Here is a 26,567-nt window from a genome sequence, read left to right on the forward strand (position 1 = left end):
AATTATATATCCGTTTAAATTCAACCTCACAAACACTGTGTAAAAAGCAGGATACATATTGATAAAACTATCTAAAGGTAAGGAGACTCTATCATGATGTTAAAATAATTTATTAAAGCCAAAATGTGTTATAATGCAAAGACTACCATCCATGTCTCCTGACTTAACACTAATATCTTCTTTCTATAAAATAGAACACAGCTTAAATCAAATAAGTAAGAGAGAGTGTGTGTGTGTGTGCACGTGTGTGTTCTAGTTCTTGACCTTCCCAATAACTATCCATGTGATTCCTAGCAAGTTACTGGGCTTCCTTGGATCTTTCTTTCCTTATTTGTCAAATGAGCGTATTGGATTTGATGATATACATATAGAATGTATGGAAGGATGAAAGAGACTGAGACATCATGTAATCCCACTCCCTCAATTTATAGATAAGGAAAACTGATTTCTTCTGGCTCCAAAATACATTTTTAGAGGAACATACGGCTTCCTAACAGAACCAGCTCTTCTGAATACTGGGGCTACCCCACAGTCCCATCCCTGCCACTTGTCAAATGTGTAATCATGATCCACTCATACAGTTTCTCTAGACTTCAGTTTCCTGATATGTAAAATTGAAAAAGTTGGACGAAGAGCCTTTCAGGTTTAAAACTTTGAGGTTAAGAAAGGCATCTTTGAAAACTGACATCTTTGCCACTACTGGGATATGACTCAGAACATAATGAAGCATAATATAGCTCTAGAAATAAATTGGTGTCAAGAACAATTAAAGAGCAACCATCCAGAGAATTCTGATTGATCATTTGGGTAATTTGTTCAGTGAGTACCTGGATTTGAAAATTGCTTGATTGGTGTCTTCTTTTAAAAATAACAATCATACATCATTTGTTGTTGGCTTAGAGATACAGAAAAAAAAGAACCAATTAAGAGAGCTTCAGAGTTCATTTCCAATAGATTTGGATGCTGCAAACCAAAAAAACCATTGCTAGGCCTTTCTTCTTTAATGAGTATCACAATACAACTAGCCTCAGTATTTTTCAATTGAGCACCAGAAGTTTCACAATCTATTTAATATATTGCATTCCAAGTATCTGTTTACTCAGTTGTTACAAATTGCCAATGGGACAGAAACTGTCTGTCACTTCCAGAGCAATTAGTGTGTGAAAACTTATCAAAAGAAATCTGTCAAGTTTGAGTAAGTATAAATATTGCATGAAAGTCCCTAAGGAAATCAAACTGAGTGGGATACACTTTTGCGAGTTGTAGCACATAAAAGTTTATTTTGTTTTATTTACTTGGCTTTATTTTTCAGAATGTTGATAGCGTTTCATGTAACCCAATGGATTACTGTTTTGCTCTGATAAAAATAGGTTTTGGTTCTTAAGGGAAATCTCAATTGTCTTTTGAGCGATAGAATAATACCAGATCTTGGTTTCAAATGTCAAGAGCGCTTACTTTTTCCTGGATGGTACACTGGGATGAGAGTTAAGCTAGAACGAGTAGGTTATAGTCTGCCTCACCCCTTTTTGGTGCTCCAACCTTACCCTTTCTAGACCTCAGAATTTTCTTATCTTTTAAATGAAGAAATAGGACAAGCAATTCGTTGCGTATGTTTTAGTTTTACTACACTTTTTGCCTGCTTTGATGTCTACATTCTCATTACATTATATTCCTCCTGCTCCTTCCTGATTGCCCTGAAGACATAAACAAGTGAAACTACAATATTCCAGGTGGTGATATTTGATTGAGAAAAGAACTAAGTTAATGTCTTAGTGAGAGATTTCCCCTGTTTTAGGAGCTTAGTGCTTAGCCCAACATGTTCTCACCAGTACACCAGCCAAGACTTTTCTGCTGACCTTTCCACTTCAGGACAGGACTCCACAGTCTTTACAAACGTCAGACGCTGAACCATGTTGATTAGGTTCCTTAGCATCTTCTGTTTGAGGTTCTTCTTGGCAACTATGGTTTCTTCTTTTTTTATTTCAGCATAAGAAATGGTTACACTGCTATATTGTCATTACAATTGAGGAAACATTACAACTTTAATTCAACATTTTGTTGTTGTTGTTTGTTGTTCTATTTAATGTTAATGATTTTGCAGAAACTGAAGTAATACAGTTAATAATCCTTATATTCTACTTATTGTTTTTTGAATTGAACTAATTGGTACAGCGTTTCCCAAACTAGGTTTTTTGAGCTATGGGGGTTAGGTGGTTGTGGTGGTGGTAATTCCATGAGCAAATAAGTTTGGATGCTTAAACACTCTCTAAGGAGTTTCAAGGACATTGGCATGTCAAAATCTCTTGCCAGTCCTGAAAGAAAAAAGTTAAAACTCCATTTTATTTTGTTTATCCAGTGCTTCTCAAAGTAATTTGATCATGTAACCCTTTGAGTTTTAGGGATGTGGGAGTAGAAAACAAAGAATTAATCATCAAAGACCACTGTTTAGGAAATGCTGCACAAGGCACTTCTGGGTGTTTGCATCTCTCACTAAGTTACTTAAGTCACATAAACAGGGAAGCCAAAGGAATCAACTTATTTTTAATTAGATCAAACCGCATGTTAATTGAATAAAAAAGTTTTACTTCTATAATGATTAACCTGGTGAAGTGCAACACCAATAATAACATCTGTACAGCCCTTTAGAGAGTTCAAAGTGCTTTCACATAATCAGATCCTCACCACGTACCTGCATCACATTTTAAATTGTCCTCATTTTATGGACCAAGAAACTGAAAATGAAGTTTAAATGGCTTCCCTTATGTAACACAGATTTGAACTTTAGTCTTACTTCGTTGTTGTTGTTGTTGTTCCTCTCCAATTAGAAAAATAATGAAGCAGATGCCATTTTCCCAATATCGACTTTCTAGTTGCTAAATGAGTCTCCTGCAGAATTCAGAGAGCCTTGCAGCCAGTAGCTGCTACTGAGAGTTCTGAAAAATATTGCAGGGAAAAAAAAAAAAATCATTTCCTGGCCAGGTGCGGTGGCTCACACCTGTAATCCCAGCACTTTGGGAGGCCGAGGCAGGCGGATCACCTGAGGTCAGGAGTTCGAGACCAGCCTGGCCAACATGGTGGAACCCTATCTCTACTAAAAATACGAAAATTAGCCAGGTGTCGTGGTGGGCACTTGTAGTCCCAGCTTCTCAGGAGGCTGAGACAGGAGAATTGCTTGAACGCAGGAGGCAGAAGTTGCAGTGAGCCAAGATCATGCCACTGCACTCCAGCCTGGGCAACAAAGAGCAAAACCCCATCTCAAAAAAAAAAAAGAAAAAAGAAAAAAAGTAGTTTCCTGTATTTGCTTTCAACTCTTCTTGGAGAAATGTGGGTTGATTAATATTGTGCTGGTAAATTACATTCTAACTTCCATCATGTGACTTTGGAGGTGCTAATTTATACTTAAAACTCTCTTATAAATAATTAGGAGATAGGAAATCTTCTCATTTTGCATAGGAGAAAGTTGAGGTGCTGAGAGATGACTAGGTTTGCTTGAAACTCACCTATTGAGTACGTAAGGAGTGCATTGCTATGCTGTTTGTTAAAAGCCTACCATACAGGATAGTACTTCTTCACAATGTATTATAGGGGCTTTTCCTCCCCTAGATTTTTGTTTCTTGAGGAAGTAACCAGCTTTCTGGAAAGCACTTGCGTATTTACACTGAGTATCCTCTTGACATCAGCGTGAGGTTACTTATAATTACATGCACATTCGTAAATAAAATGATTAGCCATTCTCATATAAACATAATTATATCTTTCTAAAATAATACATGTGGAAACGTTATAATCCAGTGATAAAGGGAAAACAATCTGCATGACCCTTCCTTTGTGTGTAAACAGTGGATTATTAAGGCAGAATATGCTTCCTGTTGCACATTCAGTTGTTGAGGTCAAGTACAATTGGGACACATTGAAGGATTACAGTACAAAAAATGACTTTTACAGTAATTAGCGTTCTCTCTACAAAGCTGAAGTGGCCTTTCTGCTATTTTCCAAGGACACTTTATACATTTAGTCTTTAGCTTACGATCACATGAAAAAGTGACATATAAGAACTCAGCCAACTAGTTCTGAAACCAGAGGCCCCATTGCATTTAGTTGTTCCCTCACCCTCCCCTCAACAAAGTAATTTTTGAAGATAAAGTGGGACATGTTGGCTAATCAGTGCCAGTAGCTAGTATATCACTTCTCTAGCTTTGGACAAATCTGGAAATTACACTTTAAAGAGAGGAATCATGGAATGCCTGGAGCTGAAGCAGTTTGATTTCCTTGGAGCACGATAGTTCACTGCAGCAAATCATTTAAACTCACTGTCATTTAGCGGTCTTCTCTGAAATGGAAAGCATGGGATCATGTGGTCCTTCATAAAACATTTACCTAATTCTTATAAAAATTGGAACTTTCAAAGGAATGTTTTCAGATACAACTGCCTATTAAATTCATCCCACTGATATTATGGGATAAGTGTCTGTGAAAATGTTGCTCTTGTATCACTATTTCATATCCACGCCCTCATGGATCTAATTTTTTTTAATGCGATGTATATTTGTGGAATCAGTCAACTAGTCAGTCAGTGTGTACTTAATGAGTATTTGCCACAGTATTAAACTGCTCTCTTACTAAAATGATGGAAAAGTATTCAACCTCACAAGTGAGAAGAAAGAATTTGAGTTGATAGCAGGAGGCATTGGAAGAAGACTGCACTGAGACTCAGGAATTATTCTGTTTCTAACTAGAGCTAAGAATTTGAATAAGTTACTCTGTTCCTAGGTGCTAGTTTCTCAGTTAATGGAAATAAAACTATCAAATATATTGGAAAGCATAAAGTGCTATGCAAGTATGGGGCATTATGATGTAATATAACGATTACTATCTATAAAACAAAATAAATGAACTAAATAGTTTCCAGGGTGGCTTCCAGCATTACTATATCAAGATTATAGACACCCTGGGTCTGTAATTTGAGCATTACTCAATACATGTTGCATAGTGCCTGACACATGATTAGCAAACTATAAATGCTTAGCCCTTGACTTAAAGAGGTTGGACATCACTTAATCAGCTATCAGTGGATCTTTTACTTCTCTGGAAATGAAACCTTATTGACTGATAGTAGAAAGGCTGGTAAAATGCCATAGGGAACTGTGATTACTTCCTATCTATATTTAGTAGGCTGAAAAAGAGTCATTGGGCAACAGTATATAAATTTTTAACCTGATCATTTCTTTCATGAAAACAGTAGAGTTCCAGGGCCAAAAGACATATTTGTAATGAAGATTTTTTTACTTTCAGAGTTGAGTTATGCCTGGATCTTCAATGAATATCCTTCCTATCAGGATAATCGCCGCTTTGTTTCTCAAGAGACTGGGAATCTGTATATTGCCAAAGTAGAAAAATCAGATGTTGGGAATTATACCTGTGTGGTTACCAATACTGTGACAAACCACAAGGTCCTGGGGCCACCTACACCACTAATATTGAGAAATGATGGTGAGTTTTCTAAGTAATTTTGTTAATTTTGTTTTTTGCAATCACAGGATGAATGTGAAGGTATGTTATGTTATTGGCTCACAAAGCTTTATTGTCTAAATTAAATGTAAGAAAAGTTTAATGCTGCCTATATTTGGTACCCATATTTTCTCCACTTGTGTAAGAGATAAACCCATGAATCCATTTTGGAAAACTAATTAGAAATCTAATTGCTAATCTCAACAGGAATAGAATGAGGATTTAAGTGAATATAAATAACAAAGGAAGGTATTTCTTGTTTCTCTCCCACTTAAACTGTATACACAGTCAGAATGAAGTGAAAGATTGAACAATTAGCTCATTAATCAATTATATGTAATTTAGTATTCTGTGTCCAATTGTCCAAATAACCTCTGGATTTACAATACTGAACGCATAGTTCCCACCACAGTGAAATGTAGACATAACAAGGCTTATTTGAGACAGAAGTTTTAATTCCCCACAGTATTAGAATATTTCAAGAAAATATATGAAATTCATATATTCTTAATTACCTAAATGACTTAACAATGTGTAGTAAAAATCACTGTGTACTTTGTAAAGACAGCTGTGTATGCCAAACTCTAGGAGTACCATGCCCTTTCCCACCACGGGTTTTTACATATGCTGTTCCCTCTTCTTGAAATGCTCCTCCTTTCCTTAGTCCTCTCCTCTCAGCTTCTCCCTTGGATAACTGATACTGGTTCTTCCAGTTTCTTCAAAGATATCACTGTTTCCAGGAAGCCATCTCTGCTTGCCCACGCTGCCACCCAACCATGCTGTGTCAGGTACCTTCTATATCGAGTCTACGACCATACCCCCCAAGATCTCATAATTCTGCATCACAATTGTCTGTGTGCTTCACTGTCTGTCTTACTAGCAATTTGTCTTTTTTAAAGCACATCTAGTACCTTAGTCACAGCCACCTCTGCTGCACCTGGTTTAGCGCCTGGTACATCGAAGATTCTCAATAAATATTTGTTGAATAAATTCAAACAAAGACATAATTAAGCCCTTCAACAAGGGCTGATATCATGATTTAAGCAGTCATAGTAGACATGTTCAGGTTTCTATTCATTTAAAATCCTTTTACTGTCCAGTACACATTCAGATCTTCCATTATGAACAGTAATGACTAGACATCACACGAGTGAGGATACTATCAGCCAAAAACATTAATAGCAAACATCTATTTGACATTTAATATGTGCCTAGTCACTGTGCACAGAACTGTGTGTGAATTATCTCATTTAAATCTCAAGCAATTATATGATAAACATTCTCTTTTCAGGTGGGGAAACAGGGGCTCAGCCACATTCATTAAAAATTAATGGCTCCAAGATTTCCACCCAGCACCCATGTCTTAACTGACTCCAGAGCCTGATATCTTAAACCCTCACAGTGCTTCCTTGCATTATACTATAACAACTCTTATTTGAATTTGTATAAGAAAAACTTGACAAATGCAAGACTAGAACTCAGATTTCTGTTCCCCAAGTTTGTTACTCTTTTCCTCTGTTTTGTCACTGAACTTTGTGCCTAAGTGAGTCTCTGAACCTGAACCTTCCAGAACATAGTATTTACAGACTGAGCAGCTCTGAAGAGAGGGTCTGAGCATCCTTACTACATAGACTATATGTGGAATTTTCAAGCAAATAATTTAGATTTTAACCATTCATTTATTCATCCATTTAACATACATTTATTTAGAACTTGCTGTGTGACAGCCACTATGCTGAGTGCTGGTGAACAGGAGGCACTTGCATTCTCCTGGGGGATGCAGACACAAAGAAACAAACAAACATAAACAAAACCAAAATCCTATTATTTTAGATAGCAGTAAACCAGTATGATAAAATGACAGCTCTGTGGTGTGGAGAGGGGGCACAGTGGGTGTCTACTTTAGACAGCCATGGAAAGCCTTTCTAAGGAAGGGACACATGAGCTGAGACCTGAAATAACAAGAAACCAGGCCTCTTAAGATCAGAGGGCAGAGCTTTCCAGGCTGAGTTAACATCATGCAAAGGCCCTTAGGCCTGAAAAAAAGCACTCAGCATGTTCAGGGAACACGAAGAATGATGCATGGTTGGAGCATACTGAGCAGGGTGCAGGGTGGATAGAATTAAGGTTAAAAGAGAGTCAGGGACCAGAACATGGAGGCCATAGAGAAATTACCAGATTTTAGTTCCGTGCAGTGAGAAGCCATTAGAGAATTGTATGCAAAAGAGTGATTTATGTTTTTAAGAAGATTGCTTAGCTGCTATGTGGAAAATGGACTTTCAGAAAACAAGAGCGAAAACTGGAAATCCAATCAGAATACTACTGCAATTAATTCAGTTGGGAAATGATGGCGGGTTAAACTAGGGAGTAACAGCAGAGAAGAAGAGAAATGGATTCAGGATATAGTTTGCTGGTAAAGCTGCCAGAACCTGCTCATTCCTTAAATGTGGGAGATAGTGGAAGAGAAAATCAAGGATGACACATAGGTTTCTGACATAGCAGCTGAGTGTATGGGAATGCCCTTTACTGAAATGGTTTTACTACACAGGTTTGCAAGGGAAAAATCAAGAATACTATTTTAAGCATTATTTGTAAAACCAAATACATAACTTCTCCCTTGGCAATGGGAACAATTATTTGTTTTGTGCTTTTTTGGCCATCTTTCTATCATAACATTCATCTGGTATATTCAAATATGTCGGCTTGCCTTCCCTACCTCGCTCACATTATGATCAAGGAAAGATCATCATTTTCATTTGACTTTATACTGCGCTTCAGCACAGTGCTTGCCACATGGCAAATGTTAAATTAATATGTTGGATTGAGCTACATTATATTAAATAAAACTGAAAATTCTTATCAGCTTACAGAGAAAAGTAGGTGAGGTACTAGCTCTGTCAAAAGCTATCAGTGCTATCTCTCCAGACTGACAGATGAAGAAACTTTCAAAAGATATGCTCCAGTGGCATTTTGTAAGAAATCGCTTAAAAATACAGCCCCTCTGGCTTCTACCCAAATGCACTTATGCCAGAATATCTGTTCAGTGGTATTATCTGTTTTGGTCTATCAAGTCACAGAGGTAATTACATATTGACTTTGATATACTGTGACATAGCCAGGGACAGACGTCACACAGAACTGCCTCTTCAAAAAATAAGAAATAAACATTCAGGAGCACGAGCACTCCAGAATCATCATGTACACTTAAAACTGGCAACAACTCTGCCTTTTCCCTGGCTTTTAGATTTATCTTGATTTGTCTGGTATATCTTCATAGAGATGACAAATGTTTTGTATTAAAATATTTTATCACAAAGTTAGCAGACTAAAGATCTCATTCTTCAGCCATTAATGCCCACTCATTCTTAATTTCCATGAGCATTGCATGGTGAAAATTCATGTCTTTTCCATTAACACTGGAGTACATAAAATGGACACTCAAACTGTGTTACTAAGCAGAAAATAGGTTATTTAATTAGCTGTTTTCTGAAGGTGAGAGAAAAAGGGAAATATAAATCAAGGAGAGATTGCAAAATAAAGAAGACATTCTTGTTAAAATCTATTCTGTGACAGTAAAATCAATGAAATTCTCTCTCTTCAAGATCTGGGATTTGGTGACTGTGTATTAGACTGATAAGTGCAAGGCGAGTATAGAATTTTTACAATCATTTTGATCATTGAAGCACACTCAAAATTTCACATCCTCTGCCTGCCTCAGAAAAGGAAAAAAAAAAAAAAAGTCAGGCAAAGGAGTTTGAAGCCTGAGCTGAACTAATGCTAGACTTGTCATTTCCCTTGCTAAGAGCACATGTAGCCAGGATAACTGTATTTCCCCAATATTCAGCTTGTTTCCTGGGCATTTCAGCTAAGCAGTCTAGAGTATGATTCCTTATTTGTAGCCCAAGAGGCCATGGTGAGTCATAAAAGGTGAATAGTGAACCTTGGCTCAGTTCCTGATACAAACGAGGTGTGATGAGTTCCATGTCTGTTCACTGACCATTTGCCACTCACCCCAGTCCTGCAAAACCCTGGGGCTCCCTGTTTGCTTTTCCTCGGCTCTTCACATGGCTCACTCCTTCCTACATCTCAAATGATGGCTCCAATGTGGGGCCAGGAGGTAAGAACACAAGCCATGAGGATCCTGGAGCCAAGTAGTCCAGGCAGAGTTCAGCCTCACCGTTTATTAGCCATGTGGCTTTGGATGTGTCAGTTTAACCTCATTGTACTTGGTTTCTCATCAGTGAGATAAGGGTAACAGCGTCTACCTCAGATAGTTATTTTGTATGTTGTAATTGAAAGTGCTTTGAACAGTGACAGAAGTATACCATCAATAACTTTCTTACCTAGAATATGATCAACAAATTATATTTTTAAAAGACAGATTACAATAGTGTATAGACCTTATTATTATTCTTTTTTAAAATAGTGTATAGTGACAGAGAAAGGTGGAATAATACTCTCCAAAGTGACAAATGATGTTAAACTCTAAAGTGTTTAACTTTTAGTGGTAAAGTTTGATTTTTTTTTTCTTTTTGCTTGTCATTATTTTTCTCACTTTTCTAAAACATAGAGTTTTCAAATTTTTAGAACATTGTTTGATAAAGGGGTTATACCCAGATTATTGGACCTCATAGGCACTTAGAGATCACCCAGTTTTATATCTTTATTTTTTGAGAAACAAGGGAACTGAAGACCAGAGAATTCAGATAAGAAAAGTGGTGTCAGGACAGATTCCTGGTCCTTGGCCATCATACTATTTCACTGAGGTTCAGAAAAGGCCGTTTGGGCTCTAGATTGATACATTTGCTTCATTTCTTTTGCCTCATAATTTTTGAGAATTTTATAGTGAGAATTATTTCAAATGACTGTTATTTTGCAGTATTCACTTCTGGGACACATAAAAATATGAGTTGTTAGACATATGTGAGAAAAATTTTTATCAGAGTTTATAGTTATTTATCCAGATATTTTAAAATCTGCTTTGAGAAGATAACTGATTTGGGAAGGTACACCTGTTGCTTAGAAATCATGAGAGGGAAAAATTATAATTGGGAAGAGTATATCATGGTTATTATTACTACAGGTACTAAAGTAGTCCATTGATCCTTTTTAGCCCAGCTCTTGGTTATAAATAGTGCTGAGCCTGCTATGTTATATGCTTCCTGCACAGATCTCAAAGAGTTATCCCTAAATTTCCACAAACAAAGGTAACAGACCACTCATATAGCATAACTACTAGAGAAATAGTAGTCTTCGATGATAATCATATTGGCTCTTTCTTCTGTCTTTAGCCACTTATATGGCTCTCTCGAAAATAGCTTAACATGAAAAGAATTTGCAGAGATTAGGACAGTCTTGAGAAAATGAGATAATGTCTGTTACACTGTTTATGCACATTACATTACATACACAGGTACATAATTTAGCATGAAAAATCATTGTTTAGCCTTTGCCTTTTTTTTCTGTTTTTCTGGAGACTGGTTGGGGACTGGTTTGGTAGATTTTAAAAAAAAATTTTTTTGCTTATTAGAACAAAGATAAATGTTTTTTGCTTATTAGAACAAAGATAAATGTGTCTGTCTGATAGGTCCATGCATTGCACAGTGATTGTTAAATATTTTTGAATATTAACCCTAATTGGAACTCCACATAGAAGAGATGCTACAAAACAAGGAACAATAAGATTATCGTATCCTAGAGTTTCAAACTCCCTCTTTCTCTGTACTCTCTCTCTCTCTTTCCCTTTCTCTCCTGCATTTCTATATTTACATAGATTGTTAAGCATATACATTTTGGATATAGGTATGCATATACAAACCAGATATATTGTCTTTGGAGGTTAAAATGTAAAGTTAACTTTTTTAAATGTTTATTATACTTCAATATAAAATTAAATGTTTAAAATGTTTATGTATATTCTCAAATATAACTGAAATAACTGACCATGTTTTCCCAAGTCCTCACTCATTTTCCACAGCCTAATTTAGCCATGAAAACAGTAAATAACAGCAACTTTGAAGTATTTAATCTTCTCATCTTAAATCAAACTTCCACCCAGTAGGAAAAAGCCGAAATGATGACCTCAGCATCCTTCAGTTTCATGACTTTTAGTCATGTCCAGGACTAAAAGTCAAGAGGGAAAGTAAAGGGATTCTGGGGTATAGTCCCAGACGTACCCGCGGCTCTCATAAGACAAATCATACCATTTCTTTGGTCCTTAGTCTTCTCAGCTATAAAAAAAAAAAGGTGATTTATAATAAGTTCTATCTAAAGTTTCTTCTTGTTGTCTTCAAGGATTCCAGTCACAACTTTCTAGCCTTCTTAACTCCAATCTCAACATTTGCCCAGATCAGATAATATCAGGTTTAACAGACAGATGCTGTTCATTGGATCAGATTTCTTACCAATGCTGACAACTGATCCCTGCAGAAAACTAGGTGCATTCAGTCTTTCAGGCCACAGCATGCCATTTTGTGAGCCTTCACCTCAGTGACCATTACACCTCCTAGTGGCTCAGAAGACTATATTCCCCGCAAACTTAAAATTTTAAGACCAAAGAAGACTTTTAAAATAGAAAGGAGAAAACTCAAAGATTCTGAAATATTATTATTGCAGCATCATGCATCCTCCATTATGATCCTGACAACTGGTAACTGTAAACTTTCCTAATATTGCTCCATGCTACATTAGATCCTCAACTGGATATCAACAACCACTATTTTTCTTCATGAAAAGACAGCTTTATTTGCAGACCACTTAATTAACCTAGTGGGTTTTTGAACCCAGTCATTTAGGAGATCTCTTCTAGATTGGAGATGTGATCTGCAACCCTTTATTGATGACCTGGCATTTAGACAGGCAACAGGTAGAGATATGCCTTCCACTTAGACATAATTTTATATTATTTAAGATCTAGAGTTTATACCAAAACACTGCTTTATTTTACTCTCACTTGTAATTGCAACCTTTGTATGGTTTTGTCACAGCAATCATGTCTTGTTTTTAATTCTCTAACAACATCGCAGTTGAGGATCTGTGGGTGTAAAACATATTTTATGAGGAGAACATCTAAATGACTAAAGAATGTGAGATATTTTGCTAAACTGCCATTGCTAATCTGATTTAATAACGTCTTAATGGCTCTGGATGTGTTGAAGGTTTGACAAGCTTAGGAACTTGGCAGTCAGCTTTAGACCTCTAGCATAGCCGATTCCATTTCAGGTCCATGGGGGCTAAAGGTCTTGGATGGCCATTTGGCTACTCAGTTAGGAAGCATCTGTTAAGTGCTCATTGTGTGTGGCACACTGTGAAATAAAAAGACATGATTTCAGCCCATGGGAATTAGAGAATTCCAAGTTAATGAAGGGTCTAAAGTTTCATTCTTTATTGGAATTATTGAATTGAGTTCTGAATAATACATTTATAGAGGGACTTAAAATGAAAGAGGGAAGAAGTGTTTAACCCAGAATTGAGTTGACTTGGGGCATTCTTTTGATCATGCATTTAACCAACAAATCCTCATTCAGTATCTGTTCTCTACTTGGCTCTAGAGATGCAAAAGTCTTCCTCTGCCCTCATGGATTATAGCCTGACTGAGAAGCCTAATTGCAGTTAGAGGCAGGAGTGGGGCCATACTCAGGGGAGAGTAGAGAATTAAAGCATATTCACTTAAGTTTCAATTTTGGTAAGCACTACCATGGAGCAGTGAAGGGTACAGTGGAATCAGGTGTATAATCACAGCTTAAAGGTGAAGACAACTGGCCTGATCTTGAGAATCACCCCAGGCTTCCATGAAGAGTCAGACAATCTAAGAGAAAATAAATAATTCCAGGCAGTGGGCACATTATTTGCTTTAAATAGGAATCGGCAAACTCTTTCCCGTGGGCCAATCTTGCCTGTGGCCTGTTTCTGTAAATAATTTTTCTATAGAAATGTTGGGTATTCTTGGCTAGTTCCTAGATTCTCTATCATTTTTGCTGTTATAGTAAGTTGTGTCTTATCCATTTGTTTTTGTTTGTTTGTTTGTTTTTTGAGATAGAGTCTCCTTCTGTCGCCCAGGCTGGAATGCAGTGGTGCAGTTTTGGCTTACTGCAACCTCTGCCTCCCAGGTTCAAGCAATTCTCCTGCCCCAGCCTCCCGAGTAGCCAAGATTATAGGCATGTACTATCATACCCGGCTAATTATTGTATTTTTAGTAGAGACAGGGACTCACCATGTTGGCCAGGCTGGTCTCGAACTTCTGATCTCAAGTGATCCTCCAATCTCGGCTTCCCAAAGTGCTGGGATTACAGATGTGAGGTACCACACCCTGGCAGTTGTATCTTATCTTTAATCACATTATCTAATTAGCTGTTGCCTATATATGGAAGGTACCGTTATTCTTGTGATTCAGTATTTGGCAAGCTTGCTAAAATTTCTTGTAGTTCTAATAATTTGTCTGTTGATTCTATTGATTCTCTCAAACTTCGCTATCATCTCCATTTCCTCTAAGCCAAGGATCAGCCAACTAGCATTTATTGGCCCACCACCTATTTTTGTAAATAAAGTTTTATTGGCACACAGCCATTCCCATTTGTTTACCTTTTGGCCATGGCTGCTTTCCAGCTACAATGGCAGAGTTGAGCAGTAACAGTACTGTATAGCCCACAAAGCCTAGATAAAATTCTTATTATCTGACTTTTTACAGAAAAACTCTGTTAATCCTTGACAAAATGATATCATTAAATATCTGAAGACGGTCCATTAAAATACTTGTTATTTGTGGCTCCGAAGACTTGAACTGGGACCAACATGTACACAGATAGTGTTTAGTTCAATACAACATGGATAACTTTTTAGTAGGAAAAGTATAGGAGTACTTCCTTCAAGGAAGGTAAAAGTTGGCTTAAAAGATAACATTATAACTAATTGCCCAAACTGGAAACTATTAGCTCATTACTTCAGGAATTCAGGAAAACCAGGACCGTCCAGTGCAGGCAGAGGTATTTGGCCTCTCTGCCTGTAAATGAGACAGTCTCTTGGAAAAGGTTATCTCTGCATTTTCAATATTGAAAAGGAAGGAAGGTGGTGCAGGTTTGATTAAAGTCAAATCATAAGATTTATTTTCATCTCTCACAGGTCTGTGAGGATACCTTAAAACCTTGACTATAAGAGGTGATGTACAACCTTGAGATACCTTGCCTCTCCTCTTCAGCAGTGGGGAGGTTCTTGTCTCAACAGTTGTTGCCTCAAACTCTGGGAATTCACCTACTGGATGGTGGTGGTGGTGGTGGTGGTGGTAGAGATAACTTGGACAGTCCACTAGAATCTGTATATCTCCTTCAACCCAAGGGGAAACATGCCTTTTTTCAAAAGCGCAAAATGGTAAACACAGTCAAGTGAATTTGTATGACTAATCAGATATTTCCAAATATTTTTAGGTTAGTGATACATACATCATATGACTTGTTTCCCAAGAAAGTCAATGTGGAAACTTTTCATAAAACAATTTTTGCCTTTTTTTTCAGTAGAAAATCCCACTCTGTGGAAGTTAGTAAATGTCCCTTCTGTAGTTAAATTTAGTAAGCACAGATTCCAGCTAAGGCAGGTGTTGGCAAAAATCTTATGGCACGCAACTCTGCAAACTGGTCTCCTTCTGCCAACAGAGTGCTCTGCAAATTGTAATTAAACAAGCACGATGTGTTGCTGATTTCTCTTTCATATTCTCTAAATTGCCAGTTGTTTTGTTAAATTCTGCATTCTTACAGACATCAGCATCAACTTTAATAATTACCCAGGTTTTGAAAGGGATACAGTTGCCACAAGTTCTTCTACAGAGTCCAGACTCTGGATGGACTTTGTCCCTCAATTTGGGTCTCCATTGCTAGTACTCTCCCAATGACTAGCCCTTAGGATATGTTTATTAATGTTAGGTGGAGCTTCTTGCTTTTGCTCATAGTTGGGAAAGTTGTTCTCAAAGTGTATTCTTCAGACCAGCAGCATCAAAATCACCTGGGACTTCTTAAAATTGCAAATTCATAGGCTACATCTCAACCCACTAAATCAGAAACTCAAGCCTTTCAGTTGATTTAAAGTTTGAGAACCATTGCTTTAGGAAAAATACTTAAGAACTACCCACCATGTCTTCCTCATGAAATCACCTCTTTTGGTTATTCAATAAACAATTAGTTATTGCCTGCATATGCCCCATTACTAAGCCATGTGCTAAAAAAGAGTAGCCTATGAATGTCATGATTATAAGGATCAGATCTGTGTTATCCACAGTGTGCCCCCATTTCTAGGCACAGCACATGGCTTATGATTGGTGTCAAATGAATATTTACTTATTTAATTTATTGGAATATTAATACAACTAAGCCCCTGTCTTCTGAAGACTTTGATGTATGGAATTTCAAGTGCTGTAACCCTCATTGCTATTACTGTATCTCTCTTAATCCAAAGAACATAAAACATTGGCAATGAATTTTAATGAATTAAGGCATTTTTGCTTTATGCATAAAATTATGTTAGGTGTTTTTATTTAGAATTGAAAGCAAGAGTTGTCTTTATAGGCAAATCATATATTTCATATAGCAGAGAAGTATGGCTGAGGTTGTATATCTTGGTTGAACCAGACTAAATTATATGTGTTCCTTACTTCTACTTTGCCTTGGTTATATAGATCTGGGTAGGCCTTTACATCTTCCCACCTTTTTTAATAGTTTGAAGATGAAAAGGAGGTTCTGGAGCAATTCCATCAATGTTCGCAGTCTTTTAGCCTAATCATTATGTAAATCACCAGAGCAGCTGCGCACCAATTAATTGCGAAAGTGTACAGGTGGTCAGCAGAATGACTTGAAAAATGCACTCCTGTTTTAAGGGGCCTTTCGTTTCTTAAAAAACAAAAAAGGCAACAGCTTTTAAATTTAATGCAGAAAGTAAAGGCCAAAATGGTTAAAATAAAAAAATAGTAAAATAACAACATAGCCTGTGCCAGTTGTAACCAAATTAAATGCAACAGTTCACAGGTGTTCCAAAACAATGTTCATAATATAGTTGAAGAAAATTGCTTCTCTCGTTTTTATGACTTTAATACTAGGACAATCTTTATATACAATGAAAAATTTTTAAACAGCAGTGAAATGATGCCATTTTATCTCTGATCCTTCTCTTTATGTACTGTACTACTGCTATATATACAGATTAATCTGTTATTACTGATGGCTCTGTTATTCACGCTCCTATAGCCATAAATATGGATCACTGTGTATCAACTCAGAAATCACTCTGTGTGACTAGATAAACAATGTATACAGATCATTTTAGTAAAGGATGATCTTAAGTTAGTGAACTTGTACTAGAAGCTACAATTATACTTCATAAATGACTTCTATGCCTGGGAAGAAGTATATGTTTGACTTAATGGCTATTATATATCACAGCATAAACTCTGCATTCCTACATCTTTTCCTCCCTTCAACAAATCCTTACCCATCACATTTTTTCACATATTATTTGTATTGGGCTAAGATTTGTGAGGGATACAGAAAAAAAATGAGAAGAATTTCTATCTCTAAAGCAGGTAAGAGGACAATAGAAGAGATGCTGTGTTTGTGTGTGTATGTGTGTGCGTCTGTCTCTCTGTCTAGCTAGCTAGCTATAAAGATGATAGGAAACAGCATTGCTATTTAAGAGGTACCCTGAAATTTATATGTAAAATGTTTTATGTCAGTAGTTACTTACTGAACACCTACAAGTGAAGAGCCTGCAATGGAAGTTAGGAATACAGCTATGAAAAAGACAGACACATTATTTGGTGTTATATGTTTTGCCATCTAAATGGAAGGCAGACACTAAACACATGAATAAATGAGAATTATAAATTGTGATAAGTAACATGACGGAAGCAAGACAGTAGTAGAGAATAACTCTTACTTTGTATGGGCATGAAAATATGCCCAGACAAAGACTTGCATGTAAACGTTCATGAAAGCATTATTGGTAATAGCTAAAAGTGGAAGCCACCCAAATGCCCATCAACTGGTGTTATGAGTTGAATTTTGTCCCTCAAATAGATATGGTGAAGTCCTAACACCCAGTGCCTCTGAATGTGACCTTAGAAATAGAGTCAGCATACATGTAATCAGCAAAGATAAGGTCGTGGTAGGGTAAGATGGACCCTAAATCGAATATTACTGGTGTCCTTCTAAGAACACAATGGGAAGAAACACATAACACAGAGAGAATGTCACGTGACAACAGAGGCAAAGATGGAGTGATGTGACTATAAGCCAATGAATGCCAAGTATTGACAGCTACCACCAGAAGGTAGGAAAGATTCTTCCTAGAGTCTCAAAGGGAGCATGGCCCTGTCAACACCTGTATTTATGACTTCTGTCCTCTAGAACTATAAGAGAATAAATTTATTTTGCTTAGGGCCACTGAGTCTGTAATGCTTTGTTAAGGCAACTCTAGGAAACTAATACAACCAGCGAATGGAGAAGGAAAATGTGGTATATCCATACAGTGGAATATTATTCTGCAATAAAAAGGAACAAACTACTGGTACATGCTACAACATGGATGAATCTTGAAAACACTATGCTCAGTGAAAGAGGCCAGGCACAAAAGACCGCATATTGCACAATTTAATTTATATGAAATATTCAGAAAAAAGCAAATGTATAGAGACAGAAAGAAGTTAGAGGTTTCCCAGGACTGAGACTGGGAATGGGGATTAATTGTGAATGGGCATGAGGCATCTCACTGGAGTAATGGAAATGTTCTAAAACTAGATTGTGGTGATAGTTGCATGACTCAGCAAATTTGCTAAAAGCCATTGGATTGCACATTTAAAATTTGTGAACTTTTTAGTATGTAAATTATACCTTAAAAACTTGTTTTTCAAAAAATTATCAATGGAAACAGACAAAGGTAGAAGTTTTTATAATTTGAGTCATTTAAAAACTACTGTCGGCTAGAGAGTAGGGCCTACAGAGGAGAGGGGAAGGCAGTAAGTAGGCAAAGGATTCTGGGAGAGCAGATGTTCAGTTTGGGCCTAAATAGGCAGGATTTTAGGACGTGGAGATAACAGTTCAGGGATCTGGGACATTGCGTCTTCTGCAGTGCCAATGATATTTTAGTTCTTTCAAACAAGGCCGTGTGACATATATTTGCTCCTTGGTGTAATTTTCATGACCGGATTAGATAAACACAATTTTATATGTGATATTTATAGACAGAGAGAGGCTGGGAAAAAAACCTGATGACTTCTAAGACCTCCTTGGCCCTTGTATTTTAACCTTATTGTCTCATCTCCCTGCAACACATCATACACTGCAGTGCAGGCTGTCTTGATTCCCTGGGAAGACGAAAGACCTCTTTCTCTCAAGGCAATTCTTTCTTTAATTAACACTGCTCTCAGAGTATACAGCCATATACACAGCACTAAAAGGTGTTAACTTGCTCACTGCGCTCAAAGTCATACTACTGATATTTATGGGATGATGATTCAACTGTACAGGCTGTTTGTTAGCAAGTTCAGCAGCTGTGTGTGAATATTGTTGTTAGTATGCACTGAGTCTTTACCAGGCCAGCTTTGTGCAGATGCTCAAAGAAAGGCAAGCCCAGACTCAGGGGCAAGAGAACTCAGACAGCAGAGGCTGGCCAAAAAAGGAGGAATGATTTTGTGACTGAACGTGTCAAGCATGGGTGTAATGTATTTTAACTTACTTTTGTAGTGTTATTCATTTCGTGGTGAGAGGCCGTTGTAAGATATTAAGATGAGGAGTCAGGGGCCTGGGTTTCAACACTGACTGGTTTTCTGTGGGACTAAAGACAAACCATTTAACTTGTGAGATTACAGCCTTGCTTGTAAAAGAAAGGGATAGATTAGAATTGTGATTTTAACCTACGGAGGGATAAGTGTCCCTTCAAGAATAGGTTGTTAACCATGGATTCTCTCCTTAGAAAAGTGTGCATCAAGTAGGAGAATAATACCAAGATTAAGGTCGCTGAACCAAATGATATCAAAGGTCCCTTCCAAATCCAATACTCCTTGTCATTCCAGGAAAGGAAGAAAAATGAAAACAACAAGAAGAAGAACAATTATGTTCAAGTTTGCACTTTTAACAATGTACCTCACAGCAAACTTAGCTAGACTGTATGTCATCAGACACTCAGGGTTGATTCTGTTTTTCACAGTTTGAGGAGATCCTCTTGATGCTTCTCAAACTCTGAAATGGCTGATGAAAAGGGTCACCTCAGTGGAGTGCAGTGGCTTATGCCTGTAATCCCAGCACTTTGGGAGGCCAAGGCAGACAGATCACCTGAGGTCAGGAATTCAAGACGAGCCTGGCCAACATGGTGAAACCTCATCACTACTGAAAATACAAAAAGTAGCCATGTGCGGTGGCACGTGCCTGTAGTCCCAGCTACTTGGGAAGCTGAGGCACAAGAATTGCTTGAACCTGGGAGGCAGAGGTTGCAGTGAGCCAAGATTGCACCACAGCACTCCAGCCTGGGCAACAGAGCAAGGCTCAGTCTCAAAAAAAAATAAAAAATAAAAAATAAAAAAAAAAAGGCAAGTATTCACCTCTGCAGAGTGAGTGAAATCATTTCTTTTGTAATTGCACCTGTCCCCCATCCATTTTTTGTCTTTAACCTTTTTTTCTAAGGTTCAGTCTCTTTTTCCTCTGACTATGGGAAGCCTAAAGGAAAGATGAAATGGAGAGCCCTATCTTTTTGTAGTAAGCTAAGTAATTCCAAACTCTTTACGGGCACAGTTGAATCAAATATCATAAAAAATGACCAGAAATGGAATAAGAATAAATGTATTAGAACCATTAGAGCAGTGGCAAATGGAGTCAAGCATATATTGATAAGAAATAATTGATAAGGCCAGGAGTGGTGACTCATGCCTGTAATGCCAGCAATTTAGGAGGCCAAGGCAGTTGGATCACTTGAGGCCAGGAGTTGGAGACCAGCCTGGCCAACATGGTGAAACCTCATCTCTACTAAAAATACAAAAAAATTAGCTTGGCCTGGTGGTGCAGAACTGTAGTCCCAGCTACTCGGGGAGGCTAAAGTAGGAGAATCGCTTGAACCTGGGAAGCAGAGATTACAGTGAACCTGGATCCTGCCACCGCACTCTAGCCTGGGTGACAGAGTGAGACTTCGTCTCAAAAAAAAAAGAAAAGAAAGAAAGAACTGATAAGTATTTCATTACAAAGCATGGACTTAGTTTGTTAGACTGTGTTACCTTGGGCATAATTGTACAGTCATTTTCCAGGATATAGGAAAAGTGGGAGAATATGACCCTCTAAATAAGTTTGCCATTGGCAAGATAGGTATAACTTAAGTGTTTTCTACAGTTGTATCTTGTTATTCTTTTCTCACAGGTCCAAAATGTAATAGAAATACAGGCATTTGATGTTACATTGAATATACTAATTTATGATTCATTTATATTGGCCTTGGAAATGAAAGTAAAAGTTGTGGCCACAGAATGGTTACTCAGAAAAATTGTTTTGTTTTATAGACATAATTAAGCATGCAAGTATTTTAAGTACTTTTATTAATAAATGTTACAAATTTTTCTGCAGTATGCTTCCAAAGAGATAATTTAATTTTCCTGATAACTAGCACTGTATCCCCTTCTCCTTTTTTTTCCTTAAGACTACCTTAAAACAATACTTTCGAGGGGCAAAGTTGTACGCATGGAGAGTTTAATCCAGGTAGATGATGTGGTTCTGCAATACAAATTTTTCTGTAGCAGTAACTGGGAGAAGAGCCACAATTCATGACTGCTAGAGATAGGACCTGCTTTAAATGAAGGAATTAATTGTGCACATAATGATGTGTATGAGCATTCTATATTAACTGAAAAATGAGTTTTACATTTTATACATTTTAAAAGAATCTCCAAGACTTAGCTCCTTTATTTATTCACAGGAGTGATGGGTGAATATGAGCCCAAAATAGAAGTGCAGTTCCCAGAAACAGTTCCAACTGCAAAAGGAGCAACGGTGAAGCTGGAATGCTTTGCTCTAGGAAAGTAAGTTCTGGTTTGCATTCCTTCTTATCCTCGCTTCAGCTTGAGCAGGTATAGAGTTTTTCTTGCACTGTTCACAGTGATGGTTTCTGAGGTGACTGAAAAGCAGGTGAAGCCTTTCTCTTTGTAATTCTGTGTATGCATCTTGGATTCTGCCCCCCACCATGGAGAGAGGACATGTAATGGTGCAAGAAGGATTAGGCTGCCACAACTGACATGGCCACAAAGGAGAAGAGAATGGGCAATTCTGAAAAAGTATTTTGTTATATTATTATGACCTGTAATGTGCATGCTGTCTAACCCAGAATGACAGGAAAACAGTGGCCTCCATTTGAGGTACAGTTAAGCTGACGATTTGGAAAAATATGGACTTTCATTTTGGCCCCAGTTTATAGAGGATGCATCAGACTTTTCTTGAATTTCTTTTTAAACTGTCAGTCTCTTCTCTCTACTTTGGATTTCCTTCTGCTCCGGCTAGAGATAGGTAAGACGTGTTATTCTCTAAGAGAGTCTGTTTTGCAAAGTTGTCCGAAAATTGTTTCAGTATGGACTTTCTTGAGAAAAGCCTACTTAGAAACTAGTTAACTTTTCCATAGAGAATATATCAGAGGGCAAAAAGAACATGAAATGCACATCAGTTGGGATTTTTATTTGCCAGTAACCAGCAATAAAGATTTGGCATAAACAGTATAAACTATTATCTGAAGTGAGAATTTTGATATCTTCTGTGGATTTCAATGATCCATGTCAGTCTTTACGCCCAGTCCCATCTATCTGACAAACCCATTACTAACTCTCTTTTTCCTGTGCCCACATGTTCACTAAGGCAACAACACTTTTCCTTCTTTTTTTTTTTTTTGGTAGAGGCAGGATCTGGGTATGTTGCCCAGGCTAGTCTTGGACTCCTGGATTAGTTATCCTCCCACCTTTGCTTGTCAAAGAGCTGGGATTGTAGGCCCAAGCCAGGGAGCCAGGTAACATTAACTCTACCAATCCTTATATCAGCGTGTAATCTATTTTCTTAGAATTTTTGTGTTTTACAGCAATCATAGAAAAGGTTCCTTTTTTCATTTTATTGTCAGTTCTAATAGAAAGGTTGTTTTGGTTTCCATGTGTTTTCAAGTCGGGACAAATAAGCTACAGTAGTATCTTTACTTTGGTACAGTACAATACAGTGGTAATTTTTTATGTCCTGAAACCTTATATTAAATAAATTATGACATAACTATAGGATTGAACATTCTACAGACATTAAAAGTCAACTTGCAAAACAACATTTAAGGCATAGAAAATGCCCATGATTTATTGCTAAGAGAACAAAAGCAGATTGCTAACAGTATAATATGATTAGACTTTTTATTTTTATTTTAAAGTATTTATGCATGTATAAGCATTTATATATATATATGAAATTAAAGATGAGAGCAGGTAACCAGGTAGTCTAGATATACATTTGATGATTTTTTTAAGGTGACACCTTGAAAAATCATCTGTGAAGAAAGAGCAGAATTCACATTGTTCACACTTCAAAGGGGGTTATGAATGAAACTCTATTCACACTGTTTGAATAGTGCTGGAATAAAAACAAAAAACCCAAATTGGCTTCTTCAGTCTACACAGAAATGTTTGGGTATGCACATCCAGCTGCTGAAACACATCCTCATTGCCCACTTAAAAGCAGAAAGACTACATCTCAATATGGTTATTTTTAAAGACATATATTAAGTGCATATCTCATCAGTATAAAGACACCGATTATGTACTTTTCATAGAGCCTTTCTGCATTTTGAGTTAGTGTCTGTCTAACGAACTTAAATTATTCTAAAACAAATATAGTAGAGTTGATGGCTTTAATGTTTTAAATACCATCTCAGGTTTCCCAGAGAAGATTAGCAAGTCTTTAGTCTAATTACTTCTCTGTGTGTGTTTTTGTGAAAAATAAATAAGTAAATAATTGTATCCCCTGCCAGGAAGCCACAATCTTAAAAGCTGTGGTTAGCTCACTAAACCATTGATTTGCAGATTCAATGAGGCCCTCTCTGCAATTTAAGATATGTTCTAACAGTTATGGCAGTAGGATGATAGATGCCTTGAGAGTGCATAAAGACCTCACAGATGGCATCTTTCCTTTTGTCACTATTTTAAGCAGTTTCCCCAACCCATCTTCCAAATGGACTGCTATGAGTTGGTAAGCTTCTCAATATATAAATGACAAGGAGAAAAACCATGTTGTCCAAAAGAATGTACCTCGAGTGAACCCATCCTCTATGTCAGCAATAGGTTGTGTCTCCCAAATTTTATGAGCTCATTATTTCTACTATCATTTATTCATTATTTGGGTATTTCTCAAAGTAGGGCACTTGCATTGTTGGTACATAGATTTATGGAAATACATTGTTTCTCTTATGTCTCACACTTCTGGTATTTTGTTGGGGATGTTGAAAGGCTAGTGTCACTGAGACTGTCATCTGAAGGCTTATGTACAGCCTCTCCTTCCTGGCAGTCTCAAGGTATTCACTCTTCTCGTAGGACAGCTCAGGGCTGCCATGAGACAGAAAGCTGAAGCTGCCAGTTTCCTAACACCTGAGCTTTGATCCTACAACATCACTTCTGTCTTATTTATTAGTCAAAGTGGTTAAAAAGAGCTACTAGGCTGAAGGGGAGGGGACATAGACCTCATCTCAATGGGAGGAATGTGAAAGAATTTGCAGCTATCTTTAATTTGCCACAAATGCACATGAACATTTTTATTTTCATATTTTGTATTTAGAAAAAAACATGTATGAGTGAAACCTCATCTCTACTAAAAATACAAAAATTAGCTGGGCATGGTGGCAGGTGCCTGTAGTCCCAGGTACTTGGGAGGCTGAGGCGGGAGAATCACTTGAACCCAGGAGGCGGAGGTTGCAGTGAGCCGAGGTTGCGCCACTGCACTCCAGCCTGGTGACAAAGTGATACTCTGTCTCAAAAAAAAAAAAAAAAGAAAAGAAAAGAAAAAAAAGTATGAGAAAACATATATAACATATAAAAATCTGTTTTTATTTCAATGATAATAGTGTTTAGGGACTAGATCACTTTTTTTTTTCCGAGACAAAGTCTCACTCTGTCGCCCAGGCTGAAGTGCAATAGTGCGATCTTGGCTCACTGCAACTTTCACTTCCCGGGTTCAAGTGTTCAAGTGATCCTCCTGCCTCGGCCTCCTGAGTAGCTCAGATTACAGGCAACTGCCACAATGCCCAGCTAATTTTTTTGTATTTTTAGTAAAGATAGGGTTTCACCATGTTGGCCAGGCTGGTTTCAAACTCCTGACCTCAAATGATCTGCCCACCTCGGCCTCCCAAAGTGCCAGGATTACAGGTGTGAGTCACTGTGCCCTGCCAGATCACTTTATTTAAAGTTAAGAAAAGTTATTTGATTTTAAGAACACTAAATAAATAATACTAGAGATGTGGATATGATTAAAATTGTAATGGAGATAGAGGAGTGAATGAAGTTTGCAAAACACTGCAAGCTTATATGTGTAGAACCAAGAAGGAAGGGGTTTAGGTTCAAACAAAAGGTTCAGTTTTCTCTAGTTTGATTCACTCCTTTTTATTCTTGATATCAGTCCGGTACCAACTATTATCTGGCGAAGAGCTGATGGAAAGCCGATAGCAAGGAAAGCCAGAAGACACAAGTCAAATGGAATTCTTGAGATCCCTAATTTTCAGCAGGAGGATGCCGGTTTATATGAATGTGTGGCTGAAAATTCCAGAGGGAAAAATGTAGCAAGGGGACAGCTAACTTTTTATGGTAAGTGTCTGATTTCAGTTTATCGTTTGTAGTACTACAGAACTTCCTGATATTGAAATCATAAGCTGAGAGGCATTCAGGCATTTTGGGAGAGCTTGTGCAGCACAGGATTATGTGAAACTCATGGTTTGCTCCATAATTAGCCCTGGTTGATTCTGGGTGTGGAGAGTGAGGGTGGGGGGCAAGGGTGTTGATGGAGCAGAGAGGAAGACATTAGGCTGATGTGTTTGGAGGATGGATATTAGTGTGAACACACTTGCAAAGAAGTCTGTTTTTTCTCTTTGCTCAAGCTGTAAACCTGACACAGGAAACATTTTATTATTCCTGCTCCTGATTTATCTTTTTTTAAAGCTCTGTGCTTTTCTTCATTAGAATTTTGATTTGAGGCTTGTGTTAATCTTTTGTAATTGCTCCTATTTGGTAGCAATTTAATGTGGTACCATGAACATTTCAAAATGCAAGCTGTCCAAATTTAGTTCTTATCAGAGTGGAATGTGACAAATCTCTCTCACCCCAAAGACATTTTATGTGCAGCTGCTCCTATTCCAATCAAATCATGAGCATTGATCCAAATAATATAAATGTAAAACCATTAGCCCATGGTCATTATTGAGACCATCTTGGAAACCCTGTTAGGATATTGATTTGAAATCTAGAAAAGGATTTCATTGGATAGGCATTTCGAAAGCAAACTGAGTTCTGCCAAATTGGAGCATGCCAGAATCCCATCTGTCTGGGATACAGAAAACAAATACTATAGGTTGATAATTATTTAAGAATGGTTTAAACAAACAACAATGCATATTAAAATAATGAGAGTAGTTCTAAAGCTTTAAATGTTCTTCTTTCTTGCAGTGATTGATCCCACAAAAGTCTATTTATTTCACTAATTCTTCTTATAAAGCATTTTGGTTTTAAGATATGACCAAAGTTCTAAGCCCTCCAGTAGAAAGAAGGGGACCCCTCATGGCTAAGGGGGAGGGGCCAAATTAGCATCGAAAAATGAGTTCTTGGCCATGATGGGAGGGTAATGTCAGACACATCTAGTTATACCCGCTCCCTCACTAACAGCAATGAGCCTTTCTTTCCTAAGGGCTAAATACAATCTAGCCCTTTGAAAAGACTCCATCACTGATATCAACCACCCACCTGATGCTGCCCCTTATTTTTTGCCTGATAAAAGACCGCCAACACAGAATGGTTCTGTCATTCTAGGGAGGATGTGCTATGAGGGGTT

The 26,567-nt window shown here is 37.4% G+C and overlaps 1 protein-coding gene across 2 annotated transcripts in view; it reads left to right on the forward strand.

Annotated features, from left to right (window-relative positions):
* CNTN4 (contactin 4) overlaps positions 1–26,567 on the forward strand; it is a 1,034,898-nt gene that overhangs the window by 832,827 nt on the left and 175,504 nt on the right. The window contains exons 1-4 of one of the 2 annotated variants that reach the window (XM_011996809.1): positions 4,961–5,042; positions 5,293–5,490; positions 21,439–21,541; positions 25,146–25,330. In XM_011996809.1, the coding sequence (XP_011852199.1) occupies positions 21,444–21,541; positions 25,146–25,330 (283 nt within the window). In that variant the 5' untranslated portion in view covers positions 4,961–5,042; positions 5,293–5,490; positions 21,439–21,443. Of the gene's footprint in view, positions 1–4,960; positions 5,043–5,292; positions 5,491–21,438; positions 21,542–25,145; positions 25,331–26,567 lie in introns of those variants that run through there. The other variant, XM_011996808.1, reaches the window with a different exon arrangement.

Source organism: Mandrillus leucophaeus, unplaced genomic scaffold, assembly GCF_000951045.1.
Source record: "Mandrillus leucophaeus isolate KB7577 unplaced genomic scaffold, Mleu.le_1.0 Scaffold525, whole genome shotgun sequence".
NCBI lineage: Eukaryota > Metazoa > Chordata > Mammalia > Primates > Cercopithecidae > Mandrillus > Mandrillus leucophaeus.